Here is a 19,227-nt window from a genome sequence, read left to right on the forward strand (position 1 = left end):
CACCTATATAAAGACATATGCCATGATGCACATAAAATGCTTATATTTACATTAAAGCTCATTTTAAATGACACGGTAAACTTTATTTGTACTTAATTTGTTTTATATTCTTTTCTACAGAAACTCAGTGGAATGCCAACAGAAAACAAAGATGATGGAAGAATTAGATGTTTGTTCACCGAAATTTAGTTTCTCAAGAGCAAAAAGTGAAGTGAAGAAGCAAAGTGGTCGAATGTTATGTGATGTATTATTGGATCAGAAAGTCCTACCAGGAGTAGGGAATATCATTAAAAATGAAGCTCTCTTTGACAGTGGTCTCCATCCAGCTGTTAATGTAAATTATAAGTATTTAAAATATTTCAAATATAGTACCTAAGTTTCTTACTATTTTAAATTACATTAAAATATTTTGTTGCCTGGTTTATACTTTAACTCTATTAACTACATTATTTTTTATGTAAATCTGCTTTATATAGGTATTTTCATGATGGTTTTGGTAAAGTCTAAGTCTGTAGGAATTTAATTTTAAAAGTTCTATTAATCATTCTTCTAGATATAGGTTCTCCTTTTTTCAAAATGGAACCAAAAAAGTTCAAGTTAGCAATAATGAAATCAAATTTAAACTAAGAACATACTTTTTCAAATCAATGACACCTCTATGGAAAGATTTGTTTTAAGAGTTCAAGATACTGTTCTCTGTGATGACTAATAACTTAACTTTATATGTGCAGCTAATCAAGTATTTAATATAAGATCATTTCCCCTTAGTGTCTGAGGTATTAAAATTATACTGGTATTTCTGGAATTTAGTTATGAACCTTATGTAAGTATGGGCCCGATTACTGAAAAAGCACAGTTTATCATTTTAAGGCATGACCTTATATATGGAGTATATAATAAGACATAAAACTTAAGCTTGCCAAAGTTAAACAATTGGGCATTTACGAGATTTTTTAGGACGATTATGCTAACTAGGTGATTTTCATTCTTGTAGGCACTGATAAAGTTATTGCCTATTGTGTGGATGTGTGTGTAGATGTGTTCCTACACATATATTAAATCACTTACATATGGCAGATTAAGGCATCAGATGGGAATTCTTTTGGAACTGTCTTTGAAACTGCATGTGCCAAATAATTAATTCTGCAAGTGTAATCCTAAGATTGATGCCAGACTGTCAAAGAAAATTTTTTCAGGAAGGTCTATTTCTCAGGGTTTTTTTTTTTTTGTCTATTAACAAGTACTTTGATATTAACGAATGTGTATAACAGCATGTCTTTCTAAAATATGATAATGACCTTCATGGTCATGTACTCCTGTGCCTGTTTTTTATTCTCACTTCTTTGTTTCAGTTTCCTTTTTAATTGTTACTTGTTTTCAAATCCATCAAGTCTGTTCCAGTAGCTGATAGACAATGCTGGGAATTTGAAGGTGTCTAATACAGAATATTTAAGAAATACTTGAATTTAGAATTAAAATGTATAGCTACAAATTGTATTATTGTTAATACTACTACTAATTAAAAGCAAGGGTAATGCTAGTAACAAAAACTACATATACAGTAAGTAGCGTAGGAATGGAGCTCTGTGCAAATATGGAAGCATGCATGATGCCCTGGGTCTCATCCCTTGCAACACAAAAAAGAAAAAGAAAAAGAAAGGTGAGCTCTAGCAGGTTTGCCTAATCTAGCTACATTTCTCTATACAGAACTGGTAAGTGGTTTTTTTCACAGTACTGAATAAATTATGCTGTGTGTATTTAGTTATGTTTCTGTTTTAAGGTCTGTCAGTTAACAGATGAGCAGATCCAACACGTGGTGAAGATGACGCGTGACTTCAGTGTTCTCTTTTACAGAGTAAGAGCAAGCATTTTCAACCATGTTAAAATGTCAATGGTTTCCCTTTCAATTGTACCACAAATGTTAAAGTTGTGCATATCCATCTAGTGGTCACAGCACAGAGGTACAATAAGGAAGAGTGGCATCATAGGATGTAATTAACATTTTGAAGTGGTAGATCATGAGTCACTCCAAACTTGTCTAACTATGGATATATTAAAGAGTCTTACACAAATCGCCTTATGCAAATTATCATTTATTTAAAGGACAGTTATGTTGCCATTTTACTTGGGCTTTTATTCTATTTCTGGATACATAAATAATTAGAGCATAAAGAAATGTCATACTTTAGAAGATTTTAGTTCTATCAGGCCTTGCTTGATTCTGTCTCTTCTTCGATAATTTACATAGCTTTGTTTAGTTTCTCCATGGGTAAGACAGCATAGTAAAGGTGATTTACAAAAGGCTTACAGTTACCTAAGTAAGTTACTGAGTACATTTCTTTTCCAACAGTGTCACCCCTCTCTCATTTTCTCCTTCTTTCCCTTCCTATCACTCCCCTCCAACCAGGTTGATATTAAATGGTGCCAATCAAAATAATCTCTGTGATGTAGAAAAAAGGGAGGTTTTGTTGCTGTTGTTTTGTTTGTTTTTCTTTTCTTTCTCTCTTTTTGTGTGTTCTATTTGCAGTTATTTCTGTCGGTTTTTTTTTTTCTCCCCTGTTTTATTCCCTGTAGTCACTGTTTCTGATTTGGTCTCCTTTGCCTTGTACATAAGTTCATCTGATTTGGAGAAGAGCAGGGGAATCACAGAAATGGTATGACAAAGGGTGAAGCAATGCAATAGTGATACTATCTAGACACTATGTTGGGAATGAACTTTTACACAATACTATTTCTTTACCACAGAAACTGATCAGGAATGAAATAAGTGCTTGGTAACACATAAAGTTTGAAAGTGTTCTACATGTGTTTATAGATGTCAGTAAACACTTTTGTCTTTTCAAACCAAGCATGACAAATAAGTCTATTTCTATACCACTGTCTTTTCTGTATTCAAAATTCTTCGTTCATAAAGGAAAGTATTGTAACATTTCTTATTAATTGGCTCAAAATGTTAAGCAGTCTTTGACTTCACATACTTTCCTGTACCAACAATAGGTGTTTTAAAGTTATGCATGTTCACTTAATCATCAGAGAAAAATGACTCAGAAAAATAGTTCACTTCTTGCCCACATTAAATTGAGTATTTCATTTCTGTGCTTAAATTAATACAAATTATTTGTGTAGTTTTCAGCTTATTACACAATAGGTCAAATTTCTATTTTCACACTGCTGGTGCAAACACAAATAATTCTTTTGTGAAAGCTTTAAATGTATGTGAATAGAATAAAACCATGACAGACCACCAGAATGTTCTTTGACACAGAATTTATACCAACATGGGATGCTGTCAGGATGCTACTTGAATTTGTATTTTATTTTCTAACCATCTCTAAGGCTGAAAAATGCAAGTTGTCGTTTTTTTTTACAGGTCAACAAGGAATATTCTAAAATTTTGATTTCTGCAAATACATTTTTTAGCTGTTGGGATTAATCCGAAGCTTTAATATTTTACAATCAGATTTAATACTATTTTTTATAACTTTATAATTGTTTAATTTTAAATAACTGTAAAAGCATAAAAGATATTTTAAAATGCAAAGTCTTTTAGCTCATTTAGATAAGAGGCTATAGCTACTCACAGAGCAATTTTAAATACTAATGAGTTATAATGACTTAATCATTTCACACAATTTTTATTTGACAGACATTATGGAATCCTGGAGATTTTATGAAACTATGTATAAATAAATATATGTAATATTAACATTATTTTTAGAGATTACTTTCAATAATACATCTTTAGCTCCTTAGCAATACTGTTTTGTATAACTTTTCTTTTCTAGTGCCATAAAGCAGGATGTGCCATCTCTAAATACTATAAGGTTTATAAACGTCCTAACTGTGGTCAGTGCCATTGCAGAATTACTGTGTGTCGCTTAGGGGAGAATAATAGAATGACATATTTCTGTCCTCATTGTCAAAAAGAAAATCCTCAACATGTTGACATATGGTAAGATTTTTGACTTAAATTATGTCACTGAATGGCTAGTAATCAGAGAAGATAACTGAATGTCAAACTACTGGTAGGAGAATAAATTTGAAACTATTTTAACCTTTGGAATGAAATAGGAAATAGCCTCATAAAAGAACCAGGAGATAAAGCTGATTTCAGGATCATTTCTTAACCAACTTTGTTGATGATATCCATCCAGCCTTGAGGTATAATGTGGTTTATAAAGTGCCAGGAGGCGTAACTGGCAAAACTATGCAACTACCTTCAGAAATCTTCATTTATGCCAGCCGTGGTGGCACACGCCGGTAATCAATAAGGGGGATGAGGCAGGAGGATCACAAGTTCGAGACCAGCCTGGGCTACACCTTTAAAAAAAAAAAAAAAGAAATCTTCATTTAGAAATAATGTTAACCCTGAGCAAGATTTTCATACAGAATTTGTCTTGATGAAACAATAGACATGTGTTTCATAGTGAACACGTGTGATTGTTCCGTCAGTTGCAAATATATCCTTTCTATATGAATCCCCAAATGGGAAAGAACCTTGGGAGAGGTTTGAAGACCCTCTGACAGATAAACTTAGACTAAATCTCTTTTGATCACCTGACTTGACAAGTGAATCATTCTGATGTTTTGGGCCTTCTTAGTTACTCTCTTTAGAGCCAAAGCGCAATACTCTTCACAAAATCTCATCATTTACTTTTGGCCAGTGCTACTTATCCTAGTAAGAAGCCATAGTTCCTTTTAGCAGGGGAGACAATTTTGCAGAGTGAAAAAAATAGCTGCATAGCAGTATGGGAGGTTATTAACAAAATTATCACAAATACAGAGAGCACAGGGAAGACTAAGAATTCAGGGATATTAGAATCTTATAACAGAAAGATGGGAACATCTCATAAAAGAAAGTAATGTAAAATTTGAGCCAGTGTTTTTGGCATATGCTTTTAATTCTAGCTACTCAGGAGGCTGAGATCTGAGGATCACAATTCCAAGCAACCCCATGCAGGAAAATCATGAGACTTTATTTCTAATTAAGTACCACAAGTCTTAGTTGAAGCTGTGGCTCCAGTGGTAGAGTGTTAACCTTAAACAAAAATGCTCAGGAACAGCACCAGGCCCTAAGATCAAGCCCAGTTCTGTCACAGAAAGGAAGGAAGGTAGGAAGGAAGGATGGGAGGGAGGGAGGGAGGGAGAGAAGAAGGAAGGAAGGAAGGAAGGAAGGAAGGAAGGAAGGAAGGAAGGAAGGAAGGAAGGAAGGAAATAGGAAAGAAAGAAGAAAGGAAACCATTATTTTAAATTTACTTGGAAAATGAAAGTTTGATTAGCACAGTATGTTGGAGGGATAGTGACAGTACTAGCTAAGCCATTGGAAACTCCAACTTAGTGTATAGTAAAGGCTAGAATGGTATCAAAGGTAGAATGGTATCAAAGAGGAAGGATTGTTTTGGAAATAGTTCATGTCTTGCCTAATTTATATTAAGAAATTTTAATTGATGATAGCATGTACTAAACATTACAAATATAGACTGAAAAAAAAGAGCTAGGAATGATTACCAGACCTAAGGTAGAAATAATATAAATATCATCTTAATTAAAATTTTGTTTAACTGAGCAATGATTATGACAGATTTGATATGTAAGATAATGTAAAAAAACAACAACAACCATGTAACATCATGGACTTTAAGTGCTAGTCAATGAAAATTTAGTGCTATTTGTAATCTACTTCTTAATGTAGGTCTGTATTCTAATTCTTAATGTACGTATAACCAGCAGAGGTATTTGAGGGAATGAAACAGCTTCAGAGAACATGAAATATATTATTTATTATTAAAAAGAGTTCATTCTTGGAATCTCTTTCCTCATTGCTCCATTTCTTTTTTTTTTTTTTTTTGGCCAGTCCTGGGCCTTGGACTCAGGGCCTGAGCACTGTCCCTAGCTTCTTCCCGCTCAAGGCTAGCACTCTGCCTCTTGAGCCACAGCGCCACTTCTGGCCGTTTTCTGTATATGTGGTGCTGGGGAATCGAACCTAGGGCCTCGTGTATCCGAGGCAGGCACTCTTGCCACTAGGCTATATCCCCAGCCCCTCATTGCTCCATTTCTTAATCACCCATTAATAAATTCTTTCCAGTCTTCACTTGGTTATGTAACAGGAATCTCAAACTTAGTCTTGATACTATAAGCTGGTTTGGGGGAAATGACTTTCTTTGCACTGCTATTGAGTTAAAAAAATCATAATTTAGCTGGGTGCCCGTGGCTCACACTTGTAATCCTAGCTACTCAGGAAGCTGAGATCTGAGGATTGGGGTTCAAAGCCAACTCAGGCAGGAAAGTCTGTGAGACTCTTATTTCCAGTTAATCACAGGAAAAGCTGGAATTGGTGCAGTGGCGGAAGATGTAGAATGCTAAGAGTAAAAAGAGATCAGGGATACCAACCAGGCTCTGAGTTCTAGCTCCAGGACTGGCAAAACAACCCTGGCAATATCTAAGGCTCCAGCAAGGATGTTGCTGGCATTGTCAGTTCCATGTACATTGTCCTTACTGTAGACTGAGGAAAGGAAAGCATCAAGCTATAAAAGGCTAAGCTCCATTAGCTTTCTGATAAATTTGACTATGCAGCGCACTCTGTGGGATTTGCTGCTAGCATGAATGTGGGATGTAAGGCAAAGTAGGGTTATGGTGATTTCTAGAGGTTAGTCCTATCAGTTGAGTGAATGCTGATGTCATTGGACCAAAATTAAAGTGCAGCTAGTGTTGTGTTTCTTTTGAAGATTCCTGGAGAGAATCTATTTCTTGTCATTGGGTAGTCCTGCATTCCTTCATGTATGGTTCATCACTGCAGCCTTTGTTCTCAACAGTACCTTTGCTTTTGTGTATATCAAGTTATCTTCCTTTGCTTCTCTCTTACAAAGACACTTGTGATCAGTTTAAGGGACTATCTTAATAGTGGTCAGAATCCTTAATTGCATTGTCAAAGATTCTTTGTATTTACAAAGTAATATTTATAGTTTCCTGGGATTATGACCTGATATCTTTGGTAGCCCATTATTCAGTTTATTATATACAATATTAAGTTTTATATTCCTGTTACATAAGCAAATAGAGTTTAGGAAGTATTTGCTTGTGGAGTTTAATTTAAAAAATAGTGACAAGAAAAGGTAACTTCTAAAAAGTTCCTAAAAATTCTCCTATAATTAGTGAAATCTGTTGGGCAGAAAAAGATAAAATCATGTAATGTTGGGACACATTGAAAATCTGCTGACAACTTAAATTGGGCCAAATTATTTTGAATAAATGCAGTCTACTGCCTTTTGGAGTAAGTTAGTGGAGGGTAGGGGCTAGGTCAAAGAAACAAATTCTGTAGAAATTCTTTTGTTCCATAGATATATGAAATATTCAATACACTAAAAGTCAAGATAAAGATAAGAGAATTGTAATGAGATGTATCTTTCTTTCAGATTTCCTTATGCTGTTTATTATTTTACCAGACAAGCCCAAATTTCAAAACTGGTGTCATTATATGTACGCAGTAAAAATATTATAGAAATCAAGACTACCTTTCACAGTCAAAGAACTCTTCTAAAACATAAAATGTACAGTGCTTACCTGAAAGAGCTCTTTGGTATTAATGTTTGTAGTTACAAGAAGAATGAATGACAATGCCAGTTTCCTCAACTACCTGATAAGCTCTACACTCACTCCTAAGCAGGAGAAAGTAGTTTGGTAGCAGAGCTTTACAAAGATGTTCTATATAGCAAGCATGGTCAATGGAAGTCTGGTGCTGGTACCTCATGCCCTACTCAAGGTTGAGATCTCAGGACGGCAGTTTGAAGCCAGCCCAGACAGGGAAATCTGTGAGACTCAATTTTTATTTATTTCTTTTTTTGCTCATCCTTGGGCTTGAAATAAGGACCTGAGCACTGTCACTGGCTTCCTTTTGCTCAACACTAGCACTCTACCAATAGTAGAGCCACAGCGCAGCTTCTGGCTTTTCCTATATATGTGGTGCTGAGGAATTGAACCCAGGGCTTCGTGCATGCTAGCCAAACACTCTACCACTAGCCCCCATGTGAGAATCTTATCTCCAACTAGCTATCACAGCTTTAGCTCAAGAGGTAGATTGCTAGCCTTGAGTAAAAATGCTGAGATGGCATCCAGACCCGGAGCTCAAGGCCCAGGAAAAACACACACACACACACACACACACACACACACACACACACACACACACAGAGTCAATGCTAGGGAGAGAATTAAGATTTATATTTGTAGTAACAAATCAGAATTGATTTATTGTTTTCTTATTAACCTAATTTATTTTTAATAGTGATTAGTTTGTAGATATAAAATAGTTCTATATGAAGAGAAATAACACAAAGGTACCTTTTTGTCATTATGGATTAACTAATTGATATATTGCTTAGAAGATATCATAAAGTAACTATAGAAACTAGAATTTTCAGAACAAATAAAATAATATAAAACTTTTTCTATTTTCCTTTTAGTGCTCTATCTGCATAACTTTTCCTGGTTTAGTTGAATAAACATTCTTCTGTTTTGCCTTGAAAAGTACCCCTTAAAATAGTATTTGTAAAATGTTTCCTACTGGTTATATCAAATGCTTTCAATTTGTTTTTAAAAGTACACCCTTTTTACCCTAAATAAAAACTTAGGATTTCTGACCTTGCAATCAGCAGGGTTTGAGATATAGTTATGACATCTGCCATTTATAACTTTTAAGTATTAAGGATTGAGGTATGAATAGTTCTGAAATGGTTTCTATAATAGTACAATTTGTAAGAATACAGCAAAAGTAAGGTTAAAGATTAATTTTCAAAATTGTTTTATAGCAAATTGCCAACTAGAAATACTTTCATCAGTTGGACAGCCAATGCAAAACATCCTATCGACTCAGTAGCTCAGAAATCTGAAGAGCAGTGGACATGTGCAGTGTGCACACTGATAAACAAGCCTTCTATGCAAGCGTGTGATGCTTGCTTGACCTCCAGACCTGTTGGTAAGACTGAAGAATGTTCATTATACAGAGTTAAGCATAGTGCTACCTCCATCTATGGTGTAAACTATATTCTTTCTCAAATGGTTAAAGGAATTGCCAGCCTTTGCTTGTAAACCATGCTGCTATTCTGTTGAAAATACTTCTTTAAAAAAATAAAAACAGGGAGGGAAAACATACTTGTGCTAAAACAGTATGTGCCTTTGTATCTCAAAAAACTGAAATGATCACATCTGTTCTCTACTGTTCCTAATGAATTATTCAATAAAGCTTTGTTTTATGCAGATTTCAGCAACTTTCGAGTTTGTTATTCAGTCCAAGTGCTTCATAAATTGAAAGGGAGGATTTCTGTAAGAATATCTTAGCAGGTGGAATAGAAAAATGCTGAATTTTTTCTCTTCTTTATCCTCTGTACCCCTTGTTATTAAAATCTTTACCCAGACAATTGTACTGATTTCATTGAAATCCTTCAAAATAACTCTTTGTAGCTCACAATTTTCATGCGTTCAGAGAATGTAAAACCTCAGAGAAAACCTGTGATTAAGAACCATCTCATTGATGCGGCCTCTATTGTGTTCTCAAAGTGTTATTTCTTTCTTCAATTAGAGATGAGAAAGTTCATTCTTGACTTAAGGACCCAGACATTGTGTTAGCTGTCATATTGTGTTTTGTTCCCTGAGCCAGGAAGGCGGCTTCACCCATGGCCCAGCTTTGCTAATAGCCCAAGGGACCGCACTTCCTATTTCTCTCCCTCCTGCATAGCATTCAAAAGCAACAGAGCCCTCAGAAAATCAGTCTTCGGTTTCCACATTTATTTCAATTCTGAAATGCCTTTTCATGTTTCATTAACTGTTTTCTCATTAATTTTTCTGAATATAAAATACATATATAGTATTAAGTTTTATTTTGAATATGTTATAGGGCAAATTCCAGAATCCTCTTGAAATTTGTATTTCATCTTTATTTTAAACAAGTTTTTCCCTTTGTGTTGTCATTCACAGAACTATTCCTCATAGCCCATAAATATGTCTCTAGCTGTTGAGCTGAGTCTTCATAGTATATAGCCTCTTAATTATCACCACTTTAATGCTTTATCTAACAGAGTTGGTACTTGAGTGAACTTGAGATTGTTAAACAAAATACAAAGCAAGTGTAAATCTTTGTTAGTTCCATCATTGGTACCTATAGGTTGTTAACATGTAATTAGTATTTCATTTCTTAGCTAAATTGTAATTTAATTATAACTTGCTTAACCTAACTTTGTATTATTTCTATATATCATCTCACTGTAACAAAAGGAACTGATTTTTAATCACATAAAAATTTCAAATAGCATATGTTACATTTTTAAGAATAGTGCAGAAATACTTATTTCTCTTTCCAGATTCAGTGCTCAAGAGTGAAGAAAATTCTACTGCCTGTACCAACTTGGTGAAGTACCCTTGTAATAGCTTTGGAAAGACACATACAGAAGTAAAGATCAACAGAAAGACTGTATTTGGAGCCACAACCCTTGTCTTGACTGATTTTAGCAATAAATCCAGTACTCCGGAAAGGAAAAAAAGCCAAAACCAGTTACTAGATAAAGAATTTCACAACTCTTCTCCTACAGATGTTTGCTTTAGTGGCACACAGCAATCCTCTAACAAGAGAACAGACTTTATCACTCAGCTCCCTAACAAAGCAATCAAATCACCCACGATTTGCTCTTCATCTGAATTATTTAGTCTAGCACATAAAAAATTGAAAACAACACACGACTCATCACCAGATCATCTCAAAAGTTGCAACCTTGGAGTTTCAAACCGGTATGATGACTTTTCACTTTTGCTTTAACATATATTTGCATTAAGCTTTTTTAAAGGTATTCTTAAGATTTGTAAGGTATTTAAGACCTCTCAAAATAAATATGTGTAGTGTAGTCTTGAAAAAAAACACGGAATCTTCTATTGCTAAGAAAATTGAATTGGATATTGTAACATAAACACTAAAAACCTACATCCTTATTTTTCCTCTAGTTTATTCATGGTAGGGAAGAAAGCAACTGATAACAGGCACATATATATGTGTATATATATATATATATACACACACACACACACACACACTACTATATATTCCAGTTGTTGAGCATGTGCCTGGTACAGGATATTTTGAAAATATAAACAAAAATATTTGAATTGCCCACACCATATCAATAACCACTAACGTTTTTTGTTTAGCTATTCCCTAACAAGACAGTTAGGTGCCAACAAACCTTTTGTAGTTTTAACCAACTAAACTTCCCATCTGAGCAAAACAGTACACTGTAGGGTATTCGGTACTCTCCTTCACGATCATGTAACTAACTGGGAGTTATGGTTTGTTGCCTAGCATCGGAAGAAATTTTTGTACTCTGTATATCACCAGCTGTGGTAGTGGGGCATAAAAATTTGTTTATACTGAATGTCTATTTCCTTTACCTCGTGATCAAAGCACTCTAAGTAGCACTATCCTAAGTCAAAGACTATCTTTCCCTTCAATGACAGGTCATTCTGAAATGAAAATAGTGATTTGTAAAAGTTTAGTGGCTTCTAGTTTAAAAAGAACTCAAAGGTGGGGCTGGGAATATGGCCTAGTGGCAAGAGTGCTTGCCTCCTATACATGAGGCCCTGGGTTCAATTCCCCCAGCACCACATATACAGAAAACAGCCAGAAGTGGCGCTGTGGCTCAAGTGGCAGAGTGCTAGCCTTGAGCAAAAAGAAGCCAGGGACAGTGCTCAGGCCCTGAGTCCAAGCCCCAGGACTGGCAAAAAAAAAAACAAAAAAAAACAAAACTCAAAGGTCTGAAGGTATGGCTCAAGTAATAGGGATCCTGCTGAGCAAATCCAAGTCCCTGAGTTCAAACCTCAATACCATCAGAAGAGAAAAACAAAACAAAAAATGAAGGAAAGATAAGCATTTAAAAAGAAATCAGTAGGGCTTTCATTCCTTGAGTGGCATTTCTGATAAAGAAATGGTTACATCTAAATCAACCATATGGGATGTTTTACAGTATTCTCTATTTTAATTAAAAAATATACAATGAGCATCCATTTATTTTTACATTTGAAATGATAAATAGTACAAAAGACCAGATATATTTTGTGGGACTAAAACATCCCTCTAGTTTCTTGTAGCTAAGATGCAGAAATATGACTAAGCACTATACGTTTACTCCTTAATGAATATTCACAACTCTGGTGGCAAACTTCTACCTTTCTTTCCCCCACCTCATTCCATCCCGTTATCCAGATTTCTTATCACACTGCCTTTACCAGACTTTCTCCATAATTTTTCCTAACCTACTTAGCTTTATCAGAAAGCAAGTGCCACATAGACATCATTTTTGTATGAACAGTATATGACATATCATCATAGACTGTCCCCATGTCTATGTTTTTCTTGAATGAAAAGGGGAAGCAGTGTTGCTTTTGATTCTGATGAAATCTGAGATAGAATTCTGATGGCTGTGTTCCTATCATTTTAGCTATACCTTTGCAGATAGAGAGTTGACTTCTCCCGCAATCTAGAGTAGGATATGGACCCACCTGGTGGACGCTCCTAGACCAAACTCTGAGGATCCTAAAAGCTTATTTAATAACAATTCTGAGACAGTTGCTCAATACATGCCTGTATATCAAGTACTCCATCCCAGCTATAATCGGTAGTCAGTTAATCCTGGTGATTTATCTTTCACTGATTTTTTTCAAAACAATTGTTTATAAGGCATTTATGATAGCTGATTTAACTTCTATACATGATATATCTGAATTATGTTCTCAGAGTGAACTTCTAACTGACTAGATAAATATGCTACGTTTTCACTTTAATGCTCATTAGTGGTCTCATGATGAAAACGATGAAAGGATTAGAATCTGTTGAGTTGAAAGGCTAAACTGAGACAAAATCTTTTCTTGAGAAGCTTCTTTCTTCTTTGCTTAAGTGGGAACAAGTAGAAGTAATAATTTTAAAATATCGTGCCATTTGCTGTACTCAGATGAAAGATCATGGCATATTTTTATTTCCTTAGTGATTTTTTAAAGAATCTCAGACAATTTAACTAATGAATTAGATTTAAAAGAAAACATTAATGTAACCTTAAATTTAAATGATATCTTCATAAGCCATTAGGAGTAGAATCATATGATTAATCACAGTGCACAGCATTACTTAGAAATGCTGCAGCCATGTGTATGTATTGAATATAAGAACACCAGGACTGAGAGTCTACAATCAATCAAGATCAACTAGCAGAATAAATGTCAAGTGATGAAATAAATTCACCCAGCAGCCCTTCTGCACCCAGCTACTTTACAAGGAATAAATTGCAAATTACTGTCATTTATTTCATTTTTCCCCTTGTCTGCCAGCTACAGTGTTCATCTTGTGGACAAGACTCCTAGCAGAGGCTCACCACATAATACTATTAAGGCAGGTGGTCCACTTAGAATTTAGGCAGCTATATATTTTCCTTTAATAATTATAAGGTCGTTAATTTGCCTTTGTTTTCTTAATTACTGTTCTTATCACCACATTATACATGCTTGGGAGCGGGGGGGGGGGGCCTTTGGTCTTCAGTTGTACTCAAGGGTTGTTTAGCTACTGAATTATAAATCAAATAGCGGTATCCATTTTAGACAGTTCAAAATAACTACTAAAACCAGTTTTTAATCTTTGCTTCAATTATTATAAACACAAATCAGTGTGTAGTGATATTTTCAAAAAAAGCATCTGTTCAAGGTTAATATTTTTCGTGAGTTGATGAAAAAGTTCCTGTAGAAGAGTGAAATGACATTGTTAGAATTATTTGTATGCTTACTTGCTTGCTTCCCTCCTTCTCTCCTTTCCTCTCCCCCTCTCTCTTTCCCTCCCACCCTCCCTCCTTCCCTCCTACCCTGTGTGTGTGTGTGTGTGTGTTTTCTTTGTCTTTCAAATAATGTCTTGGTTGCTGGGGACAGTCTCTGACCCTGATCCTTCTTCCTTGATCTACCTTGTTGAGTAGCTGGGATCATAATGCATACATGCCACCATGCGCAACCCTAAAATCATTTGCATTTTCTCATGCCTGCTGCATCAGGGATGTGGAAGTCCTGCCTCTAATCACTTTGCAGTCCTGGACACCTTGGGCTTATTTCTAGGTCACCAATGTGAGAGTGTGTCCTCAAACCTCACTAAAGTTTTCAAGCCCCTTCAGTATGACTTAACTTCTATTCATTTTAATTCTTGAAATCTTAGATGGCCAAATCTATATTTAATTGGGTTGGTGAAAGCAAAATAAAAAATCCAGACAGTATTTTTTATTATAAATAATGAATCATTCTATCTGGAAAATAATTAAACTGTGATAAACTGATCATCAAAAAAGTACATTTCAGCTTACAATTATAAATCACTGTTTGATACAGTCTTCTTAATTGATGATAGTTATATATGATTTTTCTTCAATTATACTTTTTATTTTATTATATCATATTTTTTATTTACTCAGTGATGTCAGGATTGAACCCAGAGCTTCAACATTGCTTTTATTTCTTTATTGAGAAAGTATTCAACTACAAAAATTGTTCTCGAGTTTAATGATATCTAGACCAGCAAACTATATCCAACACAGCCAAATCTAGCCTAACACCTTTTGTGTAAAGTTTTATTTCCATTAGTACAGTTATTTCCTGTGTGGTTGTTTGTCATGTTACAAAATACAGAACTGAATAGCTGCAATAGAAACTATGAGACTGACAAGCCTAATATCTATGTATTTTCCAAAAAGGTTTGCCAAGTCCTAGTCTATTATGCTGCTGTGCCACTTAAAAGTCTGTATTCAAAATGATAGTTCTCATCATCAAAATCAGTTAAACTGCATGCTATGTTAAATTTACTTAAGAAAACACTCTGCTACACTTTAGAAAGTTCTTAAATAATGATTAAAACAAAGAGGATCCAAGATGCCCTCAATTACTAAGACCATTTAGTTATCTTGGATAATGTTTTCGATCATAAAATTAAGATTAGCTGTGCATATTTAGAGCTGATGTGATCAAGATCGCAGGTGGCATCCAATAGCTTGGCAACATTAAATCACCCAGTGCTCCACAGCTTAATGTACAGATGACTCACTTGGGAATCTTGTTAATGTGCAGGTTCTGATTCTTTAGGGATCTAAAAGAAGGATGGGCCAGTTCTGGATTTGAAGGAACTCTTGGATGATAATGTTTTTGGTCAGTGGAACACACTCTGAGTGTCAGTGACAAGAAAACACAGTGACAAGAAAGTATAACTTTATTTAACTAACAAAGAAGAAAGAGCATACAAGATAGAAATGAGTCAGATAGAAGATGCTAAGGGCTTTCCTCCTTAATCCCACAATCTGTATTTGGTCTTCTTGGGAAAACAAAAATCTGATATCTAAATTTATCTAAATTTTATCTAAATTTCCTCAGTGTATGAAACTATGGATATTTCCAGGTTGAACAAAGTAGGTTAGAAGATGTTACCAGCGAACATTTTAAAATATTACATAGCACCGAGCTTTTATTGGTACATACTTTTAGAAGCATCTAGCAATCATCTTTACATCTTTTCTCTTTCTGTTATTTTTTTTATAAAACTGTTTATGAAGCTACTTCAATTTTGCAATCTCTTGACCTCCCTACAGCCTTCCAGATAGATAGCTTTTCTCAAACTTAAAGTTTTTATATCACCTCTTTTTAAGACAGTTGGTGGAAGGAAGGTTCTGGAAAAGCTTTGGTATGATGCATCATTTTAAAATAGAAGCCACCACCAACTCACTCAGAAAAAGGCACCAAGAAAATCATTGGTGATGAAGTATTATGGTGATTTTTTTTTTTTTTTAGCAGTGCTGTAGTGCCTTTCATTTTATAATGGTTACTCTAGAGACAACATCACAAACTGACATTAGAACGCATAGGTCTGTACCAGCAAATATTTTTAGAGCAATATTTAAACACCTGTTTAATAAACAAGTTTAAATCATTCTCATCACAAACAACAGGGCACGTTTGCTGAACACTGCAGTTAAAGTGATGCTTTGAGACAATGTTCCAGAGACAAGTTGTAATTATAATGTTTTTAGAAAAATGATTTAGGAAACAAGGAAAAAGGAAAATGTCCCAAGTTTCTAAGTATTCTAAGAATGATTTAATAAGAGGTTTTTATTTTTTGGAAATTTCCTCAAAAATGAAAAATGATGAATTACATGATCATTTAAAAGATTTTAAATAGAAATATCAAAGTGAAGGACTTGTTGTTTTTCTTTGTCCGATTTTGTGTTTTGTTTTGGTGCTGGTACGAAATTCAGGATCTGGTGCATTTTAAGCATGAACTCTTTACGACTGAGCTAGGCCCCAAGTTCATTGTTCAACTAACAGGAGCACTTTTCTCTTCACTGGCTTATTAAAAGTCTGTTCTAAATGTGAGTGGATGCAGACATAATATTCAATGTGCATGTGTGAAAATGGAACCAGGTAACGTTGGGAGATGAATGGCATTGGAGATGAGATGAGTGGCATTGGGAATAATGAAAGGAGTGGCATTGATCAAGATGCATCCTGCTTACAAATTAGCAGGTGAAATTGAAACCCCTTCATAAAACTACTTAAAGATAATGTTTTCTTTTTAAGAAAAGGCATTATTTCAAAGGTGTAGAATATAGAAAATTAGAAATAATTGTGAAGCTCCTTTTGACAGAGATCACTTTGCTTATCGCTCATGTACAAGATTGACTCCTAGGCTTTGTACAGTAATGACCTTCAAGTACACTACTTGTCAGGAGATAAAACTTCCTTATTTCCTTTGCTACACAGCTATCCCTTACTGCAATGTGATTGTCAGACTGTCTTTGATCAAAGGCAAGCACTGAAAACTTGTCTTTAGTCGGATGAGTGTGCTCCATGAACTTTTCAGTACCGTTGGTGAGAGAGGGAGTATTTCTACAGATGAGAAAACAGATGATTCTAACATGAGTTACTCTATGGGGACCTGTTCGGTTCACTTTTGAGTCTTTTAAAGGTAATACTGACTGCACTGAATACTAAGTAAGAAAAACACCAATGGAAATGAAAATATAAGACAATAAGATGTATCAGATACACAACTGGTTTTTTTATTATTATTTTTCTTTAGCTATTTAAGTTCTATGGTTTTGGCACATAGATAACTTGAGAAGTGAAATAGATTTCCCTAAGGAAACATAATTTCAAAGACAGCAGTTTATGTGAATACCTAAAGTTGACCCTGACCTACTTCTTGATACTTCTTTGTACAAGAATAGTTATAATGGGTAAGGGTGAAGTGGTGTGAATGATTCCCCTAACACTATTATATTGTAACCTCTCATTACAGCGAGCTCCGAACTAAAATGGCAGTTGATCCTTGCGCCTTAAATGCTAGCAGTCCTCGATGCAGCCAACACAACCGCCTCTGTGTTCTCCGAGTTGTGAGGAAGGATGGAGAAAACAAGGGCAGGCAATTCTATGCTTGTTCCCTCCCTAGCAAAGATCAATGTGGATTTTTCAAAGTAGGTGTAAGACTTATCAAGCTTACTGTAGTATAACTGAATTTTAGCTCATAATAAGAGGCAATGCTTTTCAGTTTTGCCTTTACATTTTAAAGACCAACAACACAAGCAGTATTCCATCTAAAAAAAATGTATAAATGTGGAATAAACATTTACCTTGGCGATATAATGATAAAACAGCAACCATTTTTTTAAAATTATGAGTATGTTTGTAATCAAAAGTATGGAAGTATTGTTCTGGGTTCACAACAAAATTATGTGGTAGCTTATACATAGTAGTAGTACTTGTGATAAATATTCTGATAAATGCATTGGCTTATCCTAATTTCAGTATTATCCGAAACACGTGGGGTTATACAGTATATGTACATGCAAGTCTGTGTATGGGCTCGTTTTTCTTTCCATAATCCAAGGAATCATAAATCATACCAAAGCCAGTAACCTTGCACCACCAAAATGGTTTCTGAATCCAAATACAAAGATGACATCAGGTGTGATCTTGTACATTTTGGCAAGTTTTTCCCGAATTTCTGTGTTAGGTACTGTTGCCTTTCCAGGGTGAAGGACATCGATAACCATCTGCTTCCTCTGAAGTAGTGGGTTGGTAATGAACTTCCTGGTCTAGACAGTCACTGTGTCATTCATGATGGGACAGACCTTCAGACAGCCAGGGAGGAAAAGAGTGCTTATGACTATTTTTAAGGGCAATAGCAAATGGCTTGTGTCTGTTTTACAATGTCAGAGTACTAGTAACAACAGCATTGAAGACACTGGAATGCTGTCTTTCTCATTGGACCCTCCATGTAAACTGTGTATTCCTGTCTTTACCTCCCACAGTGGGCAGACTTATCCTTCCCATTCTGCAATCATGGCAAACGCTGCATCATGAGAACAGTCTTGAAGATTGGACCAAATAATGGAAAAAACTTCTTTGTTTGTCCTCTTGGGAAAGAAAAACAGTGCAACTTTTTCCAGTGGGCAGAAAATGGGCCGGGAATAAAAATCATTGCAGGATGTTAATATTTTCCTTTTTCATGGAACCTCAGGGCATTTATTCTCCTCAAACTTTACACAATGATTAGTCCCTTTGTTTTGCAGAATTGTTATAGACGGTGGCTCAAGTGAACTAAGTTAAATATAGCATTGCATTGTTTTTATTTTTTGAAATATCTCTCTCTGCTACAGTTATGATTTTATTCTTTGATATGATTGAGTGCACTGTGCTTCCTCAAGTGAATAGCATATTCCACCTAGAATGTAGACAATTCATTTGACATGACAATAAAGCATTTTAGTATGGTTTTGTTCTCTTTTTTAACTTCTACAGTGAAACTCTGATTTAGTTACTTTTTAGGAAAAAGTCTATGTGGCATGGTATGAAATGGTCATACACCGAATTAGCTACTTTTCTTGAACCACCACTCACCCTAAAATATAGGATTAAAATGTGTTTCTTATTTTCTTAAATAGAGCGTAAGACATGAGACCTCCTGTCAAACAAGCATTAAATTGCTGTAAGATGGGAGAGACATGTAAAGCTCTTAGATAACTTCCGGTATGTTTTTCATAGAGGTTATGGAAATTTTTCATTGGAGGTACACCACTGGATGGGGCAGTAGGGCCCAATTCCTTTCTCTTTGCTTCCTTGCCCTCATAATGTGAATGGAGGAGGAGGAAGAGGGGAAGGGGGAGGGGGAGGGGGAGG

The 19,227-nt window shown here is 35.1% G+C and overlaps 1 protein-coding gene across 2 annotated transcripts in view; it reads left to right on the forward strand.

Moving 5' to 3' along the window:
- Neil3 (nei like DNA glycosylase 3) overlaps positions 1-18,821 on the forward strand; it is a 38,439-nt gene extending 19,618 nt beyond the window's left edge. Inside the window, exons 4-10 of one of the 2 annotated variants that reach the window (XM_048330481.1) lie at positions 121-334; positions 1,781-1,855; positions 3,786-3,952; positions 8,805-8,971; positions 10,353-10,776; positions 17,348-17,522; positions 18,360-18,821. In XM_048330481.1, the coding sequence (XP_048186438.1) occupies positions 121-334; positions 1,781-1,855; positions 3,786-3,952; positions 8,805-8,971; positions 10,353-10,776; positions 17,348-17,522; positions 18,360-18,542 (1,405 nt within the window). In that variant the 3' untranslated portion in view covers positions 18,543-18,821. The remainder of the gene's footprint in view (positions 1-120; positions 335-1,780; positions 1,856-3,785; positions 3,953-8,804; positions 8,972-10,352; positions 10,777-17,347; positions 17,523-18,359) is intronic. The other variant, XM_048330482.1, reaches the window with a different exon arrangement.
- The last annotated feature ends 406 nt before the right edge of the window (positions 18,822-19,227 follow it).

Source organism: Perognathus longimembris, chromosome 21 (assembly GCF_023159225.1).
Source record: "Perognathus longimembris pacificus isolate PPM17 chromosome 21, ASM2315922v1, whole genome shotgun sequence".
Lineage (NCBI taxonomy): Eukaryota > Metazoa > Chordata > Mammalia > Rodentia > Heteromyidae > Perognathus > Perognathus longimembris.